This window comes from Ruditapes philippinarum, unplaced genomic scaffold (genome assembly GCF_026571515.1).
Source record: "Ruditapes philippinarum isolate M1 unplaced genomic scaffold, ASM2657151v2 ctg4199_1_1_1_1, whole genome shotgun sequence".
Classification (NCBI taxonomy): domain Eukaryota; kingdom Metazoa; phylum Mollusca; class Bivalvia; order Venerida; family Veneridae; genus Ruditapes; species Ruditapes philippinarum.
Window position 1 is genome coordinate 133184 of NW_026860328.1, and position 20206 is coordinate 153389.

The 20206-nt window shown below is 33.1% G+C and overlaps 1 protein-coding gene across 1 annotated transcript; it reads left to right on the plus strand.

Moving 5' to 3' along the window:
- Positions 1-1781: 1781 nt before the first annotated feature.
- LOC132759669 (lipid droplet-regulating VLDL assembly factor AUP1 homolog) lies at positions 1782-15795 on the plus strand. Its single transcript, XM_060751477.1, has 9 exons — positions 1782-1937; positions 6127-6261; positions 9271-9424; positions 10353-10464; positions 13018-13127; positions 13661-13776; positions 14181-14350; positions 14645-14797; positions 15593-15795. The coding sequence occupies exons 1-9, from the start codon at positions 1903-1905 to the stop codon at positions 15778-15780; spliced, it is 1173 nt and encodes a 390-aa protein (XP_060607460.1). The 5' UTR covers positions 1782-1902; the 3' UTR covers positions 15781-15795.
- The last annotated feature ends 4411 nt before the right edge of the window (positions 15796-20206 follow it).

Genomic DNA, 20206 nt, shown 5'->3' on the forward strand with positions numbered 1-20206 from the left:
AAAACTTTGTTTTCAAACTTTCGTTATCAGGTCACATGTGATAATTTCAACACCCAATCTTTAAAAACAAATACAAATTGAATGTATATGTTGTATGTGCGCGGTCTTTAACTACAGTCCATGGCATGTGTGGTAAAAAAATGATTCTGAATAGGATACATATAAATACAATGTAAATCTAATTTCTTTATTAACATTTATAAATGAAATTGAAAATAAACAACTTAATTTGTATAGTCCTTTCTTTGGAAAATAATGAAAATAAACATATGACAAATAAATCATTTGACGTGAATTGTGAAGGATAACTATGAAAAAAATATGTTTCAAAAAAATAAAAATATATAAAACAGCTGTTCTGTATGCCAATAAAAGTTTCTTCCTTGCCAATCTAATGAATTCATTTATATATGAACGAATGTCTAGAATGATCTGAAAATATATTTAATACACTAATTAGTAGAATATTTACTATATTTATACTAATATACAGGTAGATCAAATAAAACATGTACAAATCATTTGGAAATAATTCACAGAAATAAAGACACATTTCAAACATGAATTTCTTTAAAAGTATTTTAGCAATCAGGAAACATTATTTTTGCAATGCCACTATTAAACCATGTAAAAAATAATTATCTTAATCTGAATCGCGGTAATAATCTATGCTTGACGTAAAAGGGCGTCAAAGTGTAGAGAGTATGCCTAAACAATAGGCGAATATTTTTTAAATTAGGTACTTTTTAACTAAGCGTTGCAGCGTTCTGTCGGCATATTTTCATATATTAATACTTTAGCTGCACAAAACAATATTGTATCAATACATTCATATGTGTATAATTTTTCACAGAGCTGCAATAACACCACATACTCTTGTATAAATGTGTCATATTTCACACTCCGCGCGTTCCGCCATCTCATTCTGTCCACCGTTATCCGATTCCGCGCATGCGCGCGACGGGACTTTAAGCTAAACGAAAGTGTCCGATCCTTGTAATATAAATCCGTGGTTAGAAGTAGAACCTAGCTGACTTCTCCAAATCCCTCCAGAGGCGTGCACGTCGCGGAGAAGGCACACGGCAGGTCAAGGTCAAGTCATCTCAAGTACCAGAGGTGATTGGTTGACCTGTCGTGACTAACTCTGGAGGGTGGCGCTAACAAGAGCCGTTTTATGTCAACCGCCTGTTTGCAGCCGTCACGGAACTTGATGCTTTTCCGGTATTGTCTTTCCTCCACCGAACGAAGAACAGGACTTAGGAAGATCGGCATGAAAAAGACGTCCCCGATGAGACTACTAGAGTGGACCGGCATGGACGCTGAGATCTCGGACATATGGAATTTCCGGCGCCGAGCTAAAATAAACCGAAAAACAAACAAACAAACCTAGCTGAACTGTGTCAAATTTTTTGGTCTCTAGGTTTAAAATTATGAAATATGTACGGACAAATGTTCCAAAAGTGTCCGGTTGATGGTCTCCGACCAGATAACGCGTATATCTGAAAGATGTTTTTATTGATCAGTATCTTTAAATATTCAAATTATCTTTACCTTTGTAATGCAAAACAGTTCACACCTAGATCTATGTGAAAATATATTTCTCTGCTTTTGCTAGACTTTTTAGAATTTAACGATTTTCAAATTCAAAGATTGAAAGAGAGCCATATAACTGACTCGTTAAACAGAAGCATAAAATACTGCAGCATATATGTTTGTTTCTCCCCAAAAAACCTAAGGTTTAAAACTACAAAATTATATCGCAGTGTTCTATCACCAATCGAACTCACCTAACGAAGACTACAACAATGCATCAGAAAAATGTCTGCGCCCATGTACAGTAGTTTTCAAGTAATTTGGGCATATTTTTGATTGTTTCTTACAGTTCTCTTTGTATTTTGCAAGATGGTTGAAATAAACGAACTAGTGACAGTAACAAGGTAACGTAACATTGTAACATACCTGTGAAAAATCTGTTGAACTATCGTTTTATGCTCTACAACAGACAGGCAGACATAAAACTGTAAAAAGTTAAAAAATCATAAATGTGAAGTTTTTTCTTCAACTTTAGACAATTCGGGCAATTGATTTTGAAACCCTTTTCAAATATGAGTATGATGATAAATACTAAATAATATGAAATTAGGCAAAGCCTATGAACGGGGAAGTCAGTTAAAAAATCATATATTTTTCCGTTTTAAATGTGTCATTCGGTATTTCATGCACCACTTCCGTTTTCACTCGGAACACTCGATGATTATTATTAATCCGAAAAGTTGCGATTGCCTGTTATTGGAATACCTCACCTTTTATCATTGAATTACATTGTAAATGGCGGCGCCCAACTAAAACTGACACTGAAAATTTCATTGATAGGTATAGAATTCTATATATTTTTTAATTGTTTTTTATTTGTTTTTCTTTTAAATATACACGTGTAGTCTACAGCCGGGCAAGCCAAAGCCCGGGCCCGCTTCGCGGTCCCGGCCTTTGACTTCCCCGTATAAACATAGAAATACAACTACATTAACCTACAACTTCCATTGGAATCTGGTAGAATGATTTACACAGTTACAGTTTTAGGTCTAAGTGGATTTAGGTCTACAATGGACACATTTTTCAATAAGTATATCAAGTATTGATAGAAAAAAATAGAAATATATCATTTGAATACTCTTTCAAAATATTTCTGGAACAAATGATAATATGAAAAAGCCAGCTCGATTTTCTTTTATCGATTTTCTTTTACCATAAAATACTTTAAAATAATCGTTCATTTTTATTTTACATTTTCCGTTTTTAAAATTGTCATTCGGTATTTTATACACTGCTTCCGTTTATTCTAGTTCCCCCTTTCTATTATGGTTCTCATATAAGTGCGCAGGACACCAGTCTACGCTTCCGTTTTCAATCAGAGAACATCGGCTTTTATCGTTATCTTGTAATTCGAAAAGTTGTGATGTGTCAATTCAGTACTTTGGACGAAAGTTTTCAAAACCATCACTATCTAGCAGGTACTCGCATTACCGTAAAGCTCGCTTTGCTTGTCGAGCTCGCTACTAAATACTTTCCAGGGTTCCCTCTGGGTCAAAATTAGTTTGCGCCACCAAATTCGCCAATCAGAAAAAGTTGGAGCCAATGGCTCCAAAGTTGGAGCCAATAATTCTGCAAGGGAGACATGCCTATCTTTGCTAAGATATGCTAGCAGTTATATATCATTATGATTACAAACACATATTTATAATAATTCATTTTATTACAGCTGCACATGTTTATTATCTAATATAGACAATACTATTATGTGGTTTTCAAATTCCATTTAAATAAATACACATGACGGCATAAATGTAATCAAAAACATCATGTTAAGTTAGTCATGGGAGGTCCTGTTTTCCACCGTTTTGCCAGTATAGCAGTTCTTCTCACAGGGTGGACTGGGCCAAGATCTTTCCCAGCCTCTACCCGACAATCTGGTGATCTACAAATACAAAATAATTAAAAAAAACAACATTACTATAAATTGACTTCATCTAAAAATCAAGGAGAACAAAAAATGAAATAGATACTAAGTATTTTTATGTTTATTTTAATAGGGTTTGCATGTGAATAGACACTTCAGCACTTTACATTCAGATATGAAAATATTAACATTGCAGTACAGTGACTTTAGATCAATCATTGGTGAAATTATTCTTTTAATTGTCATCCGATTTAATATTCAAACTGTAATTATTTTTAATCAGGTGACGAGTCAACTTTCCGAAAGTTCAATGTTTGTCAACATCACGGACGATCTTTCACTTCTCTGTTCGCTACTAACACCTGTTGACCACACATGTCAGAGAATGAAAGATGTAAATTGTTCCATTTAACACATTGACACTTTCAACTTCACATGTTCCCGAAGTGTCACACAATTGATGACATAATTGATTATACGGTACCTGATTATACAGTTTGATAAACAAACTAATAGCGCGTGACCTTTCACATTTGGGCCGCTTATGTAATTGACACGGCTGCTTATGACAATTAAGTGTACTAGTTGTTGGATGCTTTTATCTTACGTTGGCGCCAGTTAAATTCGCCAATTAAAGATTTTGTGCGCCAGAATTAATATATTGTCACATTTGGCGCCATTGGCGAGCGACAGCGGGAACCCGGCTTTCAACATAAAAAATATGAATAAGACAAAATCTCAAAGCCAACTCTTTGACAGACATTATAGTACATTATAATTTAAACCCATTGGGTATGAAGGTAAACAAACGTTTCACTATTGAGACTGTTCACACCTAGACGTTTGACTACCAAATGGGAGTAAACTGTCTTCAAGACATTTCACTCCCTTTTTATACCAAAATTATTCTGATACTTATTGATATACTTATATAGACCATAAATTTATCAAGAGCTGCCGGTAGGACAGCAACGCTTGACTATTCTTAGTGCTTGATATTAATTAAAAGAGCCTTGATAATGTAAAGTTTTCTAAGTGAACAAAAAGGCAAAAATTTAAATGAGACATTAAATTGGATTTCCCTTTGATAATGAAAATTAATTTGTTGACTTTCCCAATAAACATCTTAAAAAAAATGGGAGAAAAATGTCCATACTATTGACAACGTGGGAGTGAAATGTCTAGGTGTGAACAGTCTTGGGAGTGAAAGGTCTCAATAGTGAAATGTCTTGGGAGTGAAACGTCTGGCATTCAACCCATCGGCAGCTACTCATTTTATGTTTTCAAACATGTAGAACAATTTATTTTTTTTTGGGAGGGGGAGGGAACCAGGACAACTATGATCAATAGAACTTGACGAATTATTAAATAACAAGTAACAAAGCCTAAACCTTGCCCACTATTAGAGAGGCGGTTCTCCCTCAACCCTTAGCTCAACACAGACCCATCTATAGGCTGATGATGGGAACCAAATTCGGGAAGGGAACAAGAGGTATCACTTAAATACGCAACAGAGATTATTTTGGCGGAAATATTGTTTGCAAAGCAGGCAAAACGTGTGCAACATGTAATTCATGAAAATAATAAATATTAAATTTATAAAACAGATTAACTAAGTGAAAAAAAAGTATGTTTATTTTAAAACTATTCACAAATATTTGCAATAGGTTATTTTGAAGGATTCTGTGCCCGACGATTCTTCTCTTTTGCCTAGATTTTGTCCCATACCTAGATTCTAGGCAAATATGCAATCTTTTGTTAATTCAAGTAGTTTAGTCTTTTATAAATTTATAATAATCAATTTATTCATGACTATTATTTGATATTACAGACATATTTTCGCTATTTGTAAAATAACAGACAGTTCGTCCTCAAAATCATTTGAACATTTTGCAATTCGCACCAATATTTGAATGGACATATTCTCGGCACATATTGTCTTGAATTTATTTTAAGTTTACCAATCACTTCAATTTCTATTGTTATCCAATTTATTTTGCTTCGACCAGACGTTTCATTCTAGTGTCGCAACAGACAAACATTTCCGAATTTCAGACACATACCAAGAACATGGGGAGAAATTTGATTAGTGTTTCGGATATTCAACTGTTATAGAGAACGATTTTCAATTCTGATTTTGTACATTACCTGTGACTGTTCACATCATTTGGCGGCGTCTTTGATGTGCAGCATCAACATTTAACTTGTAAAAGATTGAAATATTTAAGATGATACATGATAATGTTAATATAACATTTTGGAAACTTTATAAAGTTTCATAAAACTTACGTATATCATATATGTACATTATAGTGGCATTTATAATACTTGTTTTGTCTTTCTACTGTTTGTTTACTATATTCCCTTTGATGGGCATAATGTCACTTTAATCTGGAGGTGTGATGCTTTAATCTCAAAGCACACAAAAATAACAAATTTTAAATAGTTTATACATGTATACAGGATCTATAGATCTTTCATTGGTTGCCATATAATATAAAAAAAATTCTATCAAGTTTGAAAAATTGGTGTAAGCTTTAAAACAATATTTATTATATATATTAATAAGTTATTCCAATACATGTATATGTTCTAGAAGTAATGGTGACACACTCATTGAACAGATTTTAGTCATTGCCATTTATGTTTTTCATGCCTTATGTTTTAAGGTTTCCAGATGGATTCAAGTTTGCTCTGATGATTCTGTATTTCCCAATCGGGGTGTTCCTCATTGTATGCAGAATTTTAATTGCCATACATACATACATTATTGTGTGTTTATTTCCGAGGGGTGCAGCTAGACGGTGAGTTAAACTAATTTTTGCTTTTATTCTCATTCATGGTTTACTACTACCCTAATATGCATGTACCTCTGAGAGTCTTTGTTCATTTGAACCTGCTGGAATCCAAAAGTAATTAGCCTTGGCCTCCAGTACAGAGCCAGGTCAGCTCCCACATCCATGACGAGGCTCTTAGCTATGGTTGATCAACTTCATAATCTGAAATTGATTTCCCAGAAATAAAATAACTGACTGTCCCAAAAATGGAAGACAGCGTTCATTTAAGAATTTCAGCAAGTGAAAAGTTAATACTACTAATGAACAGTTGAACTATTCTAAAATTCAAAGCCGAAGAATTTATTTATATTCGTGACAAACATTCAGTTTTAGAATAAGAATGCTTTCATGAGGTGAGATGTATCATTCTTTGAAATTTGCATATGATTGTTACTACACATACTAAGCTATAGATGCATTGACCTTCATTTAATGTCAGGACTCTCATTAGCATTTGAGATTGCGGCCAGGGTCCATGCAGGGAGGGGAAATTGTGCATGATTTTCAAATATTTTTCATTCAAGGGGAAATTTTAACAAGGAAAATTAATTCATTACAAACAAGCGAAAACAAGTTTGAGTTAACAAATTTATCAACAATAAGCTGCTGTCATGAAATATTTTGGTTATTTCTAATAAAACTGAATACATCTTTGATACTTTGTATAAAAATACAACTTAAAAAAAGTGATAACTGATCTATGGCCGTTGAATATTATTTTTGAGGGGGAATTTTTTCGGTTTCAGAGAGGAAAAAAACACACTATTTTACTGGGGGAATGGGGCCCATATTTGGCCCTAAATTTTACCAAATGAGAGCCTTGAATAAAATTATCCGTGTTAAAGTAAACTTAAAGATGAAGTTTGTTATGTTTAATAACATTGCGCAGTAATCAAAATAAGTTGTTAATTATGTTATATATCTTTGTAAAGCCACTTTTCATTGGATGATCATTACATTTATACAACCTATATACACTTCAGTTTATGAAGTAATTTTCATTTCACCTAAAATTATGGAATTTTATTGTACTATTTATTAATTCATTTGATTACATTTTGACAAATTATATGGTTGTGCATTCTTTTGCAATATTATCTTCACCAAGCGGCTTGGGTAATATTTGAATTTTGTATACTGTAAAAATGTTTATACATTATGTTTATATGTTTATAACTAGCTTTATTGTTTACAATTACTAGGAATGTTTATATTAATGAGTCATGCTTGTGGTAATACATTGTTACTTAAGTATGGATTCAGTACTTACAAGTTGTAGGATAACTTCGCCACTTAAACTAGCTAAACAAATAATTCATTAGGTTAGTTAAAGCTTTGTGTCAGAAATGTTGGAAGTACCACAGACTTAACAAGAGCTGTCGGTAGGACAGCAACGCTCGACTATTCTTAGTGCTTGATTGTAAAAAAAAATGCTTGATACAGTTACCTCCTCCTGTTTATAGGTTGGGGTAATGATGATGAACAAGTGTGCAAAGTTTCAAAGCGATATGTCAATGGACTTTGAAAAAATTTGAACTATTACAAAAACTTTAACATAAATTCTAAGTCGAAAAAGGGGCATAATTCTGTCAAAATGCTTGATAGAGTTACCTCCTCCTGTCTACAGGTTGGGGTCATGATGGTGAACAAGTGTGCAAAGTTTCAAAGCCATATGTCAATTGACTTTGAAAATATTTGAACTATTACAAAAACTTTAACATAAATTCTAAGTCGAAAAAGGGGCATTATTCTGTCAAAATGCTTGATAGAGTTACCTCCTCCTGTCTACAGGTTGGGGTCATGATGGTGAACAAGTGTGCAAAGTTTCAAAGCCATATGTCAATGGACTTTGAAAATATTTGAACTATTACAAAAACTTTAACATAAGTGGTTACGCCGACGCAGAGACGCCGACGCTCTGGTGACTGCAATAGCTCTACTTATTCTTATCGAATAGTCGAGCTAAAAATATTGACTATGTTATGTCAGAATTTATAAAACCATTTATAACACAGAATACAGATCTGTTGTAGAATAAAAAAAAAAACAGTAGGTCATATTTTTAGCTTGACTATTCGATAAGCATAAGTAGAGCTATTGCAGTCACCCGAGCGTCGGCGTCGGCGTAACCACTTATGTTAAAGTTTTTGTAATAGTTCAAATATTTTCAAAGTCCATTGACATATGGCTTTGAAACTTTGCACACTTGTTCACCATCATGACCCCAACCTGTAGACAGGAGGAGGTAACTCTATCAAGCATTTTGACAGAATAATACCCCTTTTTCGACTTAGAATTTACATTAAAGTTTTTGTAATAGTTCAAATATTTTCAAAGTCCATTGACATATGGCTTTGAAACTTTGCACACTTGTTCACCATCATGACCCCAACCTGTAGACAGGAGGAGGTAACTCTATCAAGCATTTTGACAGAATTATGCCCCTTTTTGACTTAGAATTTACGTTAAAGTTTTTGTAATAGTTCAAATATTTTCAAAGTCCATTGATATATGGCTTTGAAACTTTGCACACTTGTTCACCATCATGACCCCAACCTGTAGACATGAGGAGGTAACTCTATCAAGCATTTTGACAGAATCATGCCCCTTTTTTGACTTAGATTTTATGTTAAAGTTTCTGTAATACCTCAAATATTTTCAAAGTCCATAGACATATGGCTTTGAATCTTTGCACACGTGTTCACCATCATGACCCCAACCTGTAAACAGGAGGAGGTAACTGTATCAAGCATTTTTTTTACTATCAAGCACTCAGAATAGTCGAGCGTTGCTGTCCTACCGACAGCTCTTGTTATATTCTTAGAACCACAAATCTTTTGGAAATGTTTCTGAATAGGGCCCTCACATGACAGAAATCAACATCAATTTCAATATTGAATCTCAGCAACGTTTATCAGTCAGACAAGGTACATTGTGGAATCAAGTACAGTTTTCATTGATTTGAATGTATTTCAGGCAGTTTGTGCGTGGCATGTTAGGCGTGTTGGGTATTCATATTTGGGTAGAAGAAGATCCGAGCCCGCAGCAGGAGAGTCCAAAAGTTCTTGTAGCAAATTATACATCAGTCCTCGATCACATAGTCATTGATGTGGTCATCAGTCATTTTGTGGTAGGTTTGTTTACAGGAGAAAATTTACAGGACTTTGGAAAATATGACCTATGGCTATGTCCTTGGAACTGGAAATTTTAGCAGTGTTACGTTCAAAATTTGAAATTTTCATTTTGTTGCCCAGATCAAATATGATAAATAGTGTCCATATCTATTGATGAATATAGCTACACATTTTAAAACAATAACTTTCTTTGGCACATCAGAGTCTGTTTTGATTGGGGCATTGTCTAAGAATTTGTGAGAAAAGATATACATGTATATTAAGTAGGAAAATGATGAGTTATACTGAAGAAACTGGATTATTTCTGAATTTGAAATAATCTTAGAGGTCTATGAATTGCCGAACATGTGTCACACAGAAGCTAAGGTGTTTATCATGATTTTATGACCTGATAGTCCGATAGACCAGAATCTGTCCATTTATCTTGTGAAAGGAGACTCGGGTAAACAATAGAAAGTGACTTAGTTTATACAAATTTATTTTAGTTTGTGTCAGAAGCTATAAACTTATTTAAACACTCTTAAAGCCATTCCTGTAACCAACCAGTTCTAAGCAATGAGTGTAAAATATTCTAGCATAGGGAAACAACGTCTTGCCTCTTACAGGGTTTGAACCCATGTCGTCAAAAGTTCTTAGATTACTAGTCTGACATGTTAACCACTCAGTCATGTCACCAGTGGTCTTTATACAGGTTCAAATAAGGTTCAAATAAAGGTTTATTGTATTTAAATTACTAAGAATAGTCTAACAAACTAAAGTCACTAAAATGGCATTATATGCTTATAATGAAAGAATGAGGATAAAAAATTATTTTGGAGAATTAATTGAAAATAGAGATTCTTATGTCCAGAGAGAATATAAAAGTCATTTTATGCTGAGTACTAGAAAAATATATTTTTTCCAATGTTTTACAAATACTTCAAGCCTTATCACAGTAATGTACCAAAAGTGTTCCAGTGGTTGCTAGGTTACAAAGACCTTACATCTCCACAAGGAAAACAACAATTTCTAGAGAATGTGAAGAAGTTTGTACAAGGTGAGCTACTTTGAAATTTTTATTATAATTTTGATTTAAAATATATTTTAAGGTAATCATATATTAAATTTATGTAATTTTTATGCCCCCGTGCATACAGTAATTAAACCGTCCGTCCATCCAACTGTCATTTCAAGGGTCAAAGGCATGTATCAACACAATGTTCATGATCTGAGCAAGTTACATAACAATGGCTTCCATTTTTACCGAGTTATTGCCCTTTTCAGGACTTGGAAAATGAAAAATTGGTTAACCTTAAACGACAAGTTGAATATATATCTTAAAGTTCTATCTATACTAATAGCTTCATAATTACCACACTTACTTATCAATACAAAATACATGATATTGCCAAGTTATATAACTGTGCCATCCATTTTTAGCTCGACTATACGAAGTATATGGAGAGCTGTCCTACTCGCCCCGGCGTCCGCGTCCAGATTTTAGATTAAAGTTTTGGTGCAGTAAAATATTTTTCACTATAACTTTGTCATTTCTTAAGGTATCAACTTCAAACTTCAAATATATGTTCCTTATCATCAACCACATCTTGTGTGACAAGGTTCATAACTCTAGCACCAATATTTTCAGATTTATCTCCCCTTGAACTTAGAATTTTCCTTAAAAAAATACTCTTTTTTACTGATACTTCTTTATTTCTTAAGGGATCAACCTCATACTTCAAATATATGTACCTTATCATCATTCCCATCTTATGTGACAAGGTTCATAACTCCAGCACCAATATTTTTAGATTTATCTCCCCTTGAACTTAGAATTTTCCTCAAAAAATACTATTTCTTACTGTTTCTTCTTTATTTCTTAAGGGATCAACCTCATACTTCAAATATATTTACGTTATCATCATCCCCATCTTATATGACAAGGTTCATAACTCTAGCACAAATATTTTCAGATTTATCTCCCTTTGAACTTAGAATTTTCCATACAAAATATTATTTTTTACTGTAACTTATTTATTTCTAAAGGGATCAACTTCATACTTCAAATATATTTACGTTATCATCATCCACATCTTATGTGACAAGGTTCATAACTCTAGCCACCAATATTGCAAGAATTATCTCCCCATAAATTTAGATTTTATTTACTAGAAAAATGTTATTTTTATTTTAACTTTTTTATTTTAAAAGGTATCTACCTCAAACTTCAAATACTTATTCCTTATCATCAATTACATTTTATGTGACAATGTTCATAACTCTTGAAGCAATATTTACAGATTTATCTCTCTTTGAACTTAGATTTTCTTTAAGAAATATAATAACTTCTTTATTTTTTAAGGTATCTACTTCAAACTTCAAATATACATTTCTTATCATTACACAAATGTTGTGTGGCAAGGTCCATAACTCTAGCATGACTATTTCTAGAATTATTCCCCTTGATCTTGGAATTAATGTTAACAAAAGTTATTTTTTTACTATAACTTAATACATAATTATACATAATTGATTTTTCTTTCATAGTTTTGTCCTCCTTACTGTGTCCAGTATTTTATTAGTCGAGCTTCGCTGTCTCCTGTGACAGCTCTTGTTCCCAGTTATGTCCCTTTTTATCACCTTGAAATGGTTAACCTATTCCGCCAAGTTGGATTTATCTTAAATTTCACCTAATTACTTCATTTATTTAATGATGTTTTTCATATTTGGTAGGTGAATACCTTAAATGGTCCTCAAATTTTGTATGGAGAAAGGGTTCCCTAGGGTCATGGTCAAGGTCACTGGTGTTAAAAAACAAATTTAAACATTTTTGCTCATATAGCCTTTATTTTTAAGTTGATGTCATTCATGTTTAATTAATACATACAGCTAAGGGAGGTCCTCTTCCTTTGAGTTTAGTTAGGGGTCATTTGGGTCAAGGTCACCAATGTCAAAAATATATTTTTATACTTTTACATGTATATTAATTAACCTTATTCTATTGACAGATGTCTTCTATATTTGGTAGGAATGTAAAAAAAAAATTTCTTCTGATGGAGTTAGGGGTCAGTTGGGTCAAGGTCACCAGTGCTAAAAATAGATTTTTACACTTTTGCTCATACAGCGTTTATTTATTGACAGATATTTTTCATATTTGGTAGAATTTAACTTGCATAATATTCTTTCTTCTGATTGCGGTAGGGGTCAGTGGGTCAAGGTCACCAGTGCTAAAAATCGATTTTTTACACTTTTGCACATATAGCCTTTATTTATTGATAGAAGTATTTCATATTTAGTAAGAAGATAACTTAAATGGTATTCTTTCTTTGGATGGAATTAGGGGTCAGTTGGGTCAATGTCACCAGTGCTAAAATAGATTTTTACACTATTGCCCATACAGCCTTTATTTATTTGCAAATTAATTTCATATTTGGTAGGAAGATAACTTACATGATTGTCTTCTTCTTGATTGAGGTAGGGGTGAGTGGGTTAAGGTCAAGGATTCCGAAGATAGATTTCTACATATTTGCTTATACAGCCATTATTTTTTGACTGATGTTTTTTATATACTATGATATACTGATAAAAGCAACTATTGTTTATATTACAGAGCAAGAATTTCCTATTTTAATGCAGCCAGAAGGTGTTCCTACTAACAATAATCTCGGACTTCTCAAGTTTAACACACAAGCTTTTGAATTGGAATTACCTGTTCAGCCGGTATTTCATATACTTTTCATTTCATATTATTATATAACCTAGTCTGTTAGATTATAATTTGTTATATATAAGCATTTATATCATTCATATGGACATACACTTCCTTGACCTTTAACTTTTTCAACCTTTACTTATCTGATTCAGCATACCCAAAATGTGTAAAATATACCAAGATACCACTTGTACAACAAAATGTCTCTGTCTCTAGCATCTTATAAAGGGCCAAATTCTAAAAATAAGTCCTATTCAAGTTAATTCTTGCTTTAAGTTGAAACTTAATAATTTCAGCTATCTCTGGACAAAACCATTCATCACTTTCAGCACTGAGGATATTCTAGTGTGCTGTCTTGCGAATAGCTCTTGTTTTTTTGGGTTTTTTCAGAAAATTTTAATATTTGCAAACAGTGGAGACCATGATCAGACAGGGCAGATTTGCACTGGTAGCATTTGTAGAATCAGTTGCTTTATCATTATTGTATTGTGTTAATAATCTTAATGTTTTTGTTTATTTAAAATGAATGATATAATTACAGGTATCTGTTCATATGTCAAGACTGTCGTTTCCATGTGCATTGACAACTATAGATGGTCCTACATGGACTGACGTACTCTGGTGTTTCTTCACACCTGTAACTGTATTTAAACTAAAGTAAGTTATCATGAAGATTGATGATCCTTAATTTGTGACATATATGTGTCCCTCCCAAATGTAGGTTTAAATTCTTTCAGGGACTAAAGTCTTAGATTAAAGAAGATCCACTGAGGTCCAAACAAACTTAACACATAAAATTTGAAAATCTTACATAGATCAACTTGGGCACTTAAAACGGGAAATATGATAATGAAGAAATGTATTCAAAATTATATTGAAAATAAATATTAAGTCTGATTGTTAGGCCAATTTATTTTTCGTCACTTTATTCTTGACTCGAGTGAAACATTTTGTCGAATAATGCAAAAATGAACAGGTTGTATGTATGTCTTCATTTAATTGACCATGTTTTTATATGACAATTTACCCATGTTATGTAAAAGATATTTCATCATTATCAGAACACATCCTGTAATGAAGAAGGCAGAGGAAGAGACTGTGGAAGATTTCATTGAGAGAGTCCGGTCAGTTATAGCGGGTGCTTTAAACCTTGAGTTGACAGAATATACTGCCGCTGATATATATGAATATCGCAAAAAATTAAAATCGGTACCACAAGCTCAGCAAAGAGGTAAGGGGTGAAGCTTCTTTGTCGCTAAATTTGAGCCTCTATAATGGCTGAAAACTGTAGATTATAACCCAGCTTTCATGTGAATTAGTTATGATCATTCATTCAAGTGGAGTAACCATTTAGAGCCATAATAATGCTGGGAGAGTTATCTTTGGTATTCCTCGACCAGTAAAGCTGAAAGTTCCCATATGACTTAAAACTCAACAGATAGTTTCTTTCTTTCCATCTGTATTGACTGATAGAAATGTATATACATAGTGGTATTTTGGTAAAATTGGTTTCTTATCATTAAAGCTAAACAACCTGCTCAAACAAGCCAAAACATCACAGGTGGAAACAATTCAGGAAGTTGTTTTGATAGTGTTGATGCTGAGTTACGCAAAATGGTTCAACAAGTGAAGGATGTATTGCCACAAGTTCCTGTTACAGCTGTGAAAAAAGACTTGGGTAATGACTGTTACTATTATTATGTATTTGAATAATAAAGTGTGCATAGTGTTAAATGGGATTCACAATGGCTTGTGGTAAAAGTCCCTGACTGTGAAACCTTTGAAACTCTAGGCTGTGGGTAGAAATTCAGCTAAGGATTTAACATTTGAAAAAAAATTACTTGTTTACCTTGAGTGCCCACTTGTGCCTGAAATAATGCATGACTAGGCATCTTACATTGTATTCCACCAGTAAAGATGAAATGTCACAATGTGTTATAAATCTATGTGATCAAACATGACACTAAAAGGAAGGTAATGCAAAATGGTTAAATCAATCCCGGATATATCATTTTAGTTATAATAGTTTTACACTGATAATAATTGAAATTACACTGATTTTGTATCAATTGTTGTCTTATTTTAAGCAGTTTATGAGAAATATAAGTTAGTATTTATTTGTCATGTCTTATATAGAAATTGCAAGAGAAGGAAGTCGGGTCAGAAAACATTTTTTCTTGTGAAAAGAGCAATGAAATAAAAATGTATGTAAACATTGATTTTGTCCATGAGAGATAAGGAAAATTACAACGTTTAAACCATGACATATGCAAATTCATTAGAAGCACCTGTCAGATTCCAACTCACACACTCGAGCATTCAAATGCAAATGAACACATTACTCAAAAACATTTAGTTAAAGAAACCTTACATAATTGTCCAGAAGTTGTATTTATGGTAGTCGAGACAGGTGAAGTGTGCATGTAGTCACTTATAATACAAGATAAATTCATGTTTTGATGATGATTTATAGAGCTTACAAAAGATGTAGATGTTACAATATCTAACATATTAGAGGGGCGTGTTGTATACAGTGCTGAAACAGAGGAGACAGCAACTAGCCAGACACAGTCAACATCTTTATTACCTGATAAGGTGGGTGATTTGTTATTATTATATCTTGCTGCCAACATTTGCCACCTGTACATCCATGCAGTCTGACCCAGGATGTATATACTTGGTAGTCTAATCTTTAGCTTGACTAGTCAAAGAATAGAGAGAGCTATTGTACTCCCCCCGACGTCGGGGGGACGTATCAGGTTAAAAATTACACTGAGTATTGAGTGACAATTTACAGTTCTTGACCGTTCTAGATTGCAAGGATGACAATCTTATTTTACAAATACACAAATTTGTATAATGGACATGACCCACTTTGACTTCGGAACTGTGAATTGTTAATGTAGGGCGTTTCTATATTGAATAAGAGAAATGAGCAACTGACAGTATGGAGTTTGGTCAGACTTTATGAACTTGTGACCTTGTCAAACTCTGTACTGGTGTCAAACCGTCAATTAGTTATGACATTAAGCTAAAATAACTAGTACATGTAACATGTTTAGTCCAAATAATTTTCTTTGCTACATAAATTGCTGAAAGATTGATTAATTCAGAAATAGTTTCTGAGAGAATCATCTTTATCTTTAATTAAGTTAATAATAAAACAAAATCTAGACCATGTCTGCAAGGGTATTTTAATAAGTGAGTTAAAGGTATGGCACGGCCGAGTGGTTAACACTTCAGACTAGTACTCTAAGGATTGCTGGCCACATGGGTTCAAACCCTGTCAGGGTCAAGTTGTTGTTTTGGTGAGCAAGAAACTTAACACTCATTGCTTAGTGCTGGATGGTTCCAGGAACTGATTTGAGAGTGTTCCAATAAGCTTATAGCTCCCAACACAATCTAACAAATATAAATTTGTATAAACTAAACTAAAAGATATGGACATTTATGTTTGTTTTTACATTTCTTTTGCCTCAGTTGACATTGTTGTAGCTTGACATACATATGTGGCAAAAAAAGCAGACGACAAATTGTGTAAGTAAATTAAAACTGTTTATGTATGTTTCAAAAAAAGCAGAACGACAAAATTGTGTAAGTAAATTTATAACTGTTTATGTATGTTTTCAGAATACAACATTATTAAAGCTAGTTCATTTTCTCGGAATCCATCTGACCGACATTTATCTCTGGAAGACAGGAAGAAGTTGATGCTTGAAACGGCCCGACTTCGATATAAACAGAAACATGGCATGCTCTAGCAATAGTTATATGTATATAGTGGTATTAAATATTTATGTTTTTCACTAAGTCATATACATATTCATAAGAACAGAAAATTATTAGCGTGTAAAAGAAATGCTTAGGAAGAACTATTACAGTGTACACAACTGCAGATGAAAATTTATTTAGTGTTGTATTCTTCTTTGTGAAAATTTTGTCTCCTTGTTCCTTTATTAGATCTTCCCCCTCAAATTTTAAAAACTGATTTAAGAACTCATTTCAGTCGTGATTTTTTTTATTATGATTTTACAAGAGTTATGACAATTTTGAATAATTATCCAAAAATATTTGAGTGTATTTTAGAGACAAATTTTATAGCATTTGATCATTTTTGTTTTTATAGAACTTTTGAATATGTTTAAACTGGATAATTTCAGCATAATCAAGATATGAATTGTAAAAATGTAGGTTATTATTCTGAAGTGGAAGGTGTGCTGAAGTTTGTATTTTTTGTTTGCCTTTGTTACATATGAATATTGGGATATTCCTCCATGAAGGACCTGTGTGGCTGAGTGGCTAAGGTCACTGACTTTAATTTACTTGGATCTCTTAGGAGACATAGATTACTTTTAAGGCAAGATCAGTTGAATGAATTGTTTTTTTGCCAGAGATACATGTAATTGTTATGCTCAAGTAAACTATCAGTCTAAATTTACCGAAGGCCTGTTCCACTAGGGTGCCCGATCATTCCTGAAAAAGTGAAGTCTTCCTTTGCCAGAAAAAGCTGGAAAATCCCCATTTCATTTCAGCAGTATTGGCTTGATTTAAACCCAACCCCTATTCTTCTTGATGAGATTTTGTACCGATTCATTCCCTGAGCTAATATCAATAATTACACGGTAGTGCTTTATCTTATAACTTTGGGCATTTCACATTTAAATTTTAATTTATAAGTTTTCTCAAAATTTTTAAATAAGAGGGTATTTTATAAAAAAATGGCCTAATATAATTCGTTATTTTATAGAAAATTTTTTTAAAGAATTGTATACTAAATTTATAATTAAACAAAAAAAATTTTTAATTGGAACTTTTTTTTTTTCTGTTTAAATTACAGCCCGCAGATTTTTCTACTAAAATTTATGAAAATTTTAGGTTTAAACGTATCAATCTGAATTTCTTAGGGGGAAATTTTCTATTTTTAAAATCAATTTTTTTAGGGGTAAAAAAGAAAAAAGATTTGAAGGGGGTCAGCCACCATGTAGACATGAACAGGGCTACACAACTGGAGGCCAGTTTGCTGTTTCTAGTGGCAATGGTTAATTCTCAACAGGGTAACTAAAGGGCCCAAATTGTTAGAATATTGTCAAATAAATAAGTAAGTAATTTAAGCCAACAAAATGCAAAAAAAAAAAAAATTTTATAAATTTGATCAAATATGTAGAAAAAAATAGCCCACAATTTTGTTATGAAAAAGCACAGGAATATTATGACAAAAATATCCATTTGAGCGGCATCAATGACAAACCAACAATAAAGGGGTTTGCGACTGAGCATGGATCCATGCTGGTCGCTAAGACACTATGTTAGGTTTTGTCGTGACGCGGCTCATTTTATATTTGGCATGTGAAAACATTAAAGGCATGGTGAACATTTTATACATTTTTAAACTGAAGATTAACATTTCTCGGTCTGGAAGTTTGCAGTTTTAAAATGCCTACATATACAGTGGTAGAACTTTGGTACATCAAGGGTTGAAGTGGCTTCAGTAGGAAAAACTTTTGAAGACATTGGGACATAGGGTTAGCTTGTGTATTGGACTGAATTTTTTGAACAAAATTGTGTAAGAGAAATGGGTATTTGATAATTGCAAAAATGTTTTCCCTTTGGGCCAACACAGGTCAACAGTTTTTTAATTTTTAGCTCACCTGTCACAAAGTGACAGGGTGAGCTTTTTTGTGGAATCGGGCTTTTTTTCGTCCCGGCGTCCGTAAACTTTTACTATAAATGACATCTCCTCATAAACCCACTAAGGCCAATTTCCATCCAAAACTTCACAGGAATGTTTCCGTTTGGTGGTTTCACCTTTAAAAATTGGGTTTCCAAAAAGAATTTAATTCCAATGCAGAAACTCTGGGTTGCCATGGCAACCGAAAGAAAAAACTTTTAAAATATCTTCTTTTAAAAAACCCTAAGAGCTAGAGCTTAGATATTTGGCATGAAACATCTTCTAGTGAGTGTCTACCAAGGGTTTGGTTCAAAAATAAAAGCCCTGGGGTCAAAATTGGCCCCGCCCCAGGGGGGTCATTGATTTTCCCTATATGCATATAGTAAAAACTTAAAAAATCTTCTTTTAAAGAAACTCAAAAGAGCTAGAGCTAAAGATATTTAGCATCAAACATGTTCTAATAGGTGTCTACCAAGTTTGTTCAAAATAAAAGCCCTGGGGTCAAAATTGCCGGCCCCGCCCCGGGGGTCATTGATTTTCCTTATATGTGTATAGCAAAAACTTAAAAATCTTCTTTTGAAAAAACCAAAAATAGCTAGAGTTTAGATATTAAGCATGAAACATCTTTCTAGTAAGTGTCTACAAAGTTTGTTCAAATAAAAGCCCTGGGGTCCAAAACTGGCCCCGCCCCAGGGGTGTCATTGTTTTTTAACTATATGTGTATAGTAAAAACTTAAAAAAATCTTCTTTAAAAAGCCCAATGAGCTAGAGCTTAGATATTTAGCATGAAACATCTTCTTATAGGTGTCTACCAAGTTTTTCAAATAAAAGCCTTGGGGTCAAAATTGTCCCCGCCCCAGGGGGTCATTGATTTTCCCTATATGCATATAGTAAAAACTTAAAAAATTCTTCTTTTAAAGAACTCAAAGAGCTAGAGCTAAGATATTTAGCATCAAACATGTTCTAATAGGTGTCTACCAAGTTTGTTCAAATAAAAGCCCTGGGGTCAAAATTGGCCCCGCTCCGGGGGTCATTGATTTTCCTTATATGTGTATAGCAAAAACTTAAAAAAATCTTCTTTGAAAAAAACCCAAATAAGCTAGAGTTTAGATATTTAAGCATGAAACATCTTCTAGTGAGTGTCTACAAAGTTTGTTTCAAATAAAAGCCCTGGGTCAAAATTGGCCCCGCCCCGGGGTCATTGATTTCCTTATATGTGTATAGCAAAAACTTTAAAATCTTCTTTGAAAAAACCCAAACAGCTAGAGTTTAGATATTAAGCATGAAACATCTTCTAGTTAGTGTCTACAAAGTTTGTTCAAAATAAAAGCCCTGGGGTCAAAACTGGCCCCCTGCCCCAGGGTGTCATTGTTTTTTTTAACTATATGTGTATAGTTAAAAACTTTAAAAAAATCTTCT

What these genes read in the sequence shown, in the direction of transcription:
- LOC132759669 (XM_060751477.1), top strand. Translation starts at nt 1,903, where the DNA reads ATGGTTGAAATAAACGAACTAGTGACAGTAACAAG. An exon ending in CCGAGGGGTGCAGCTAGACG is followed by an intron (nt 6,262 to 9,270) that starts GTGAGTTAAACT and finishes AATGTATTTCAG; the next exon opens with GCAGTTTGTGCGTGGCATGT. An exon ending in AGCTGTGAAAAAAGACTTGG is followed by an intron (nt 14,798 to 15,592) that starts GTAATGACTGTT and finishes GATGATTTATAG; the next exon opens with AGCTTACAAAAGATGTAGAT.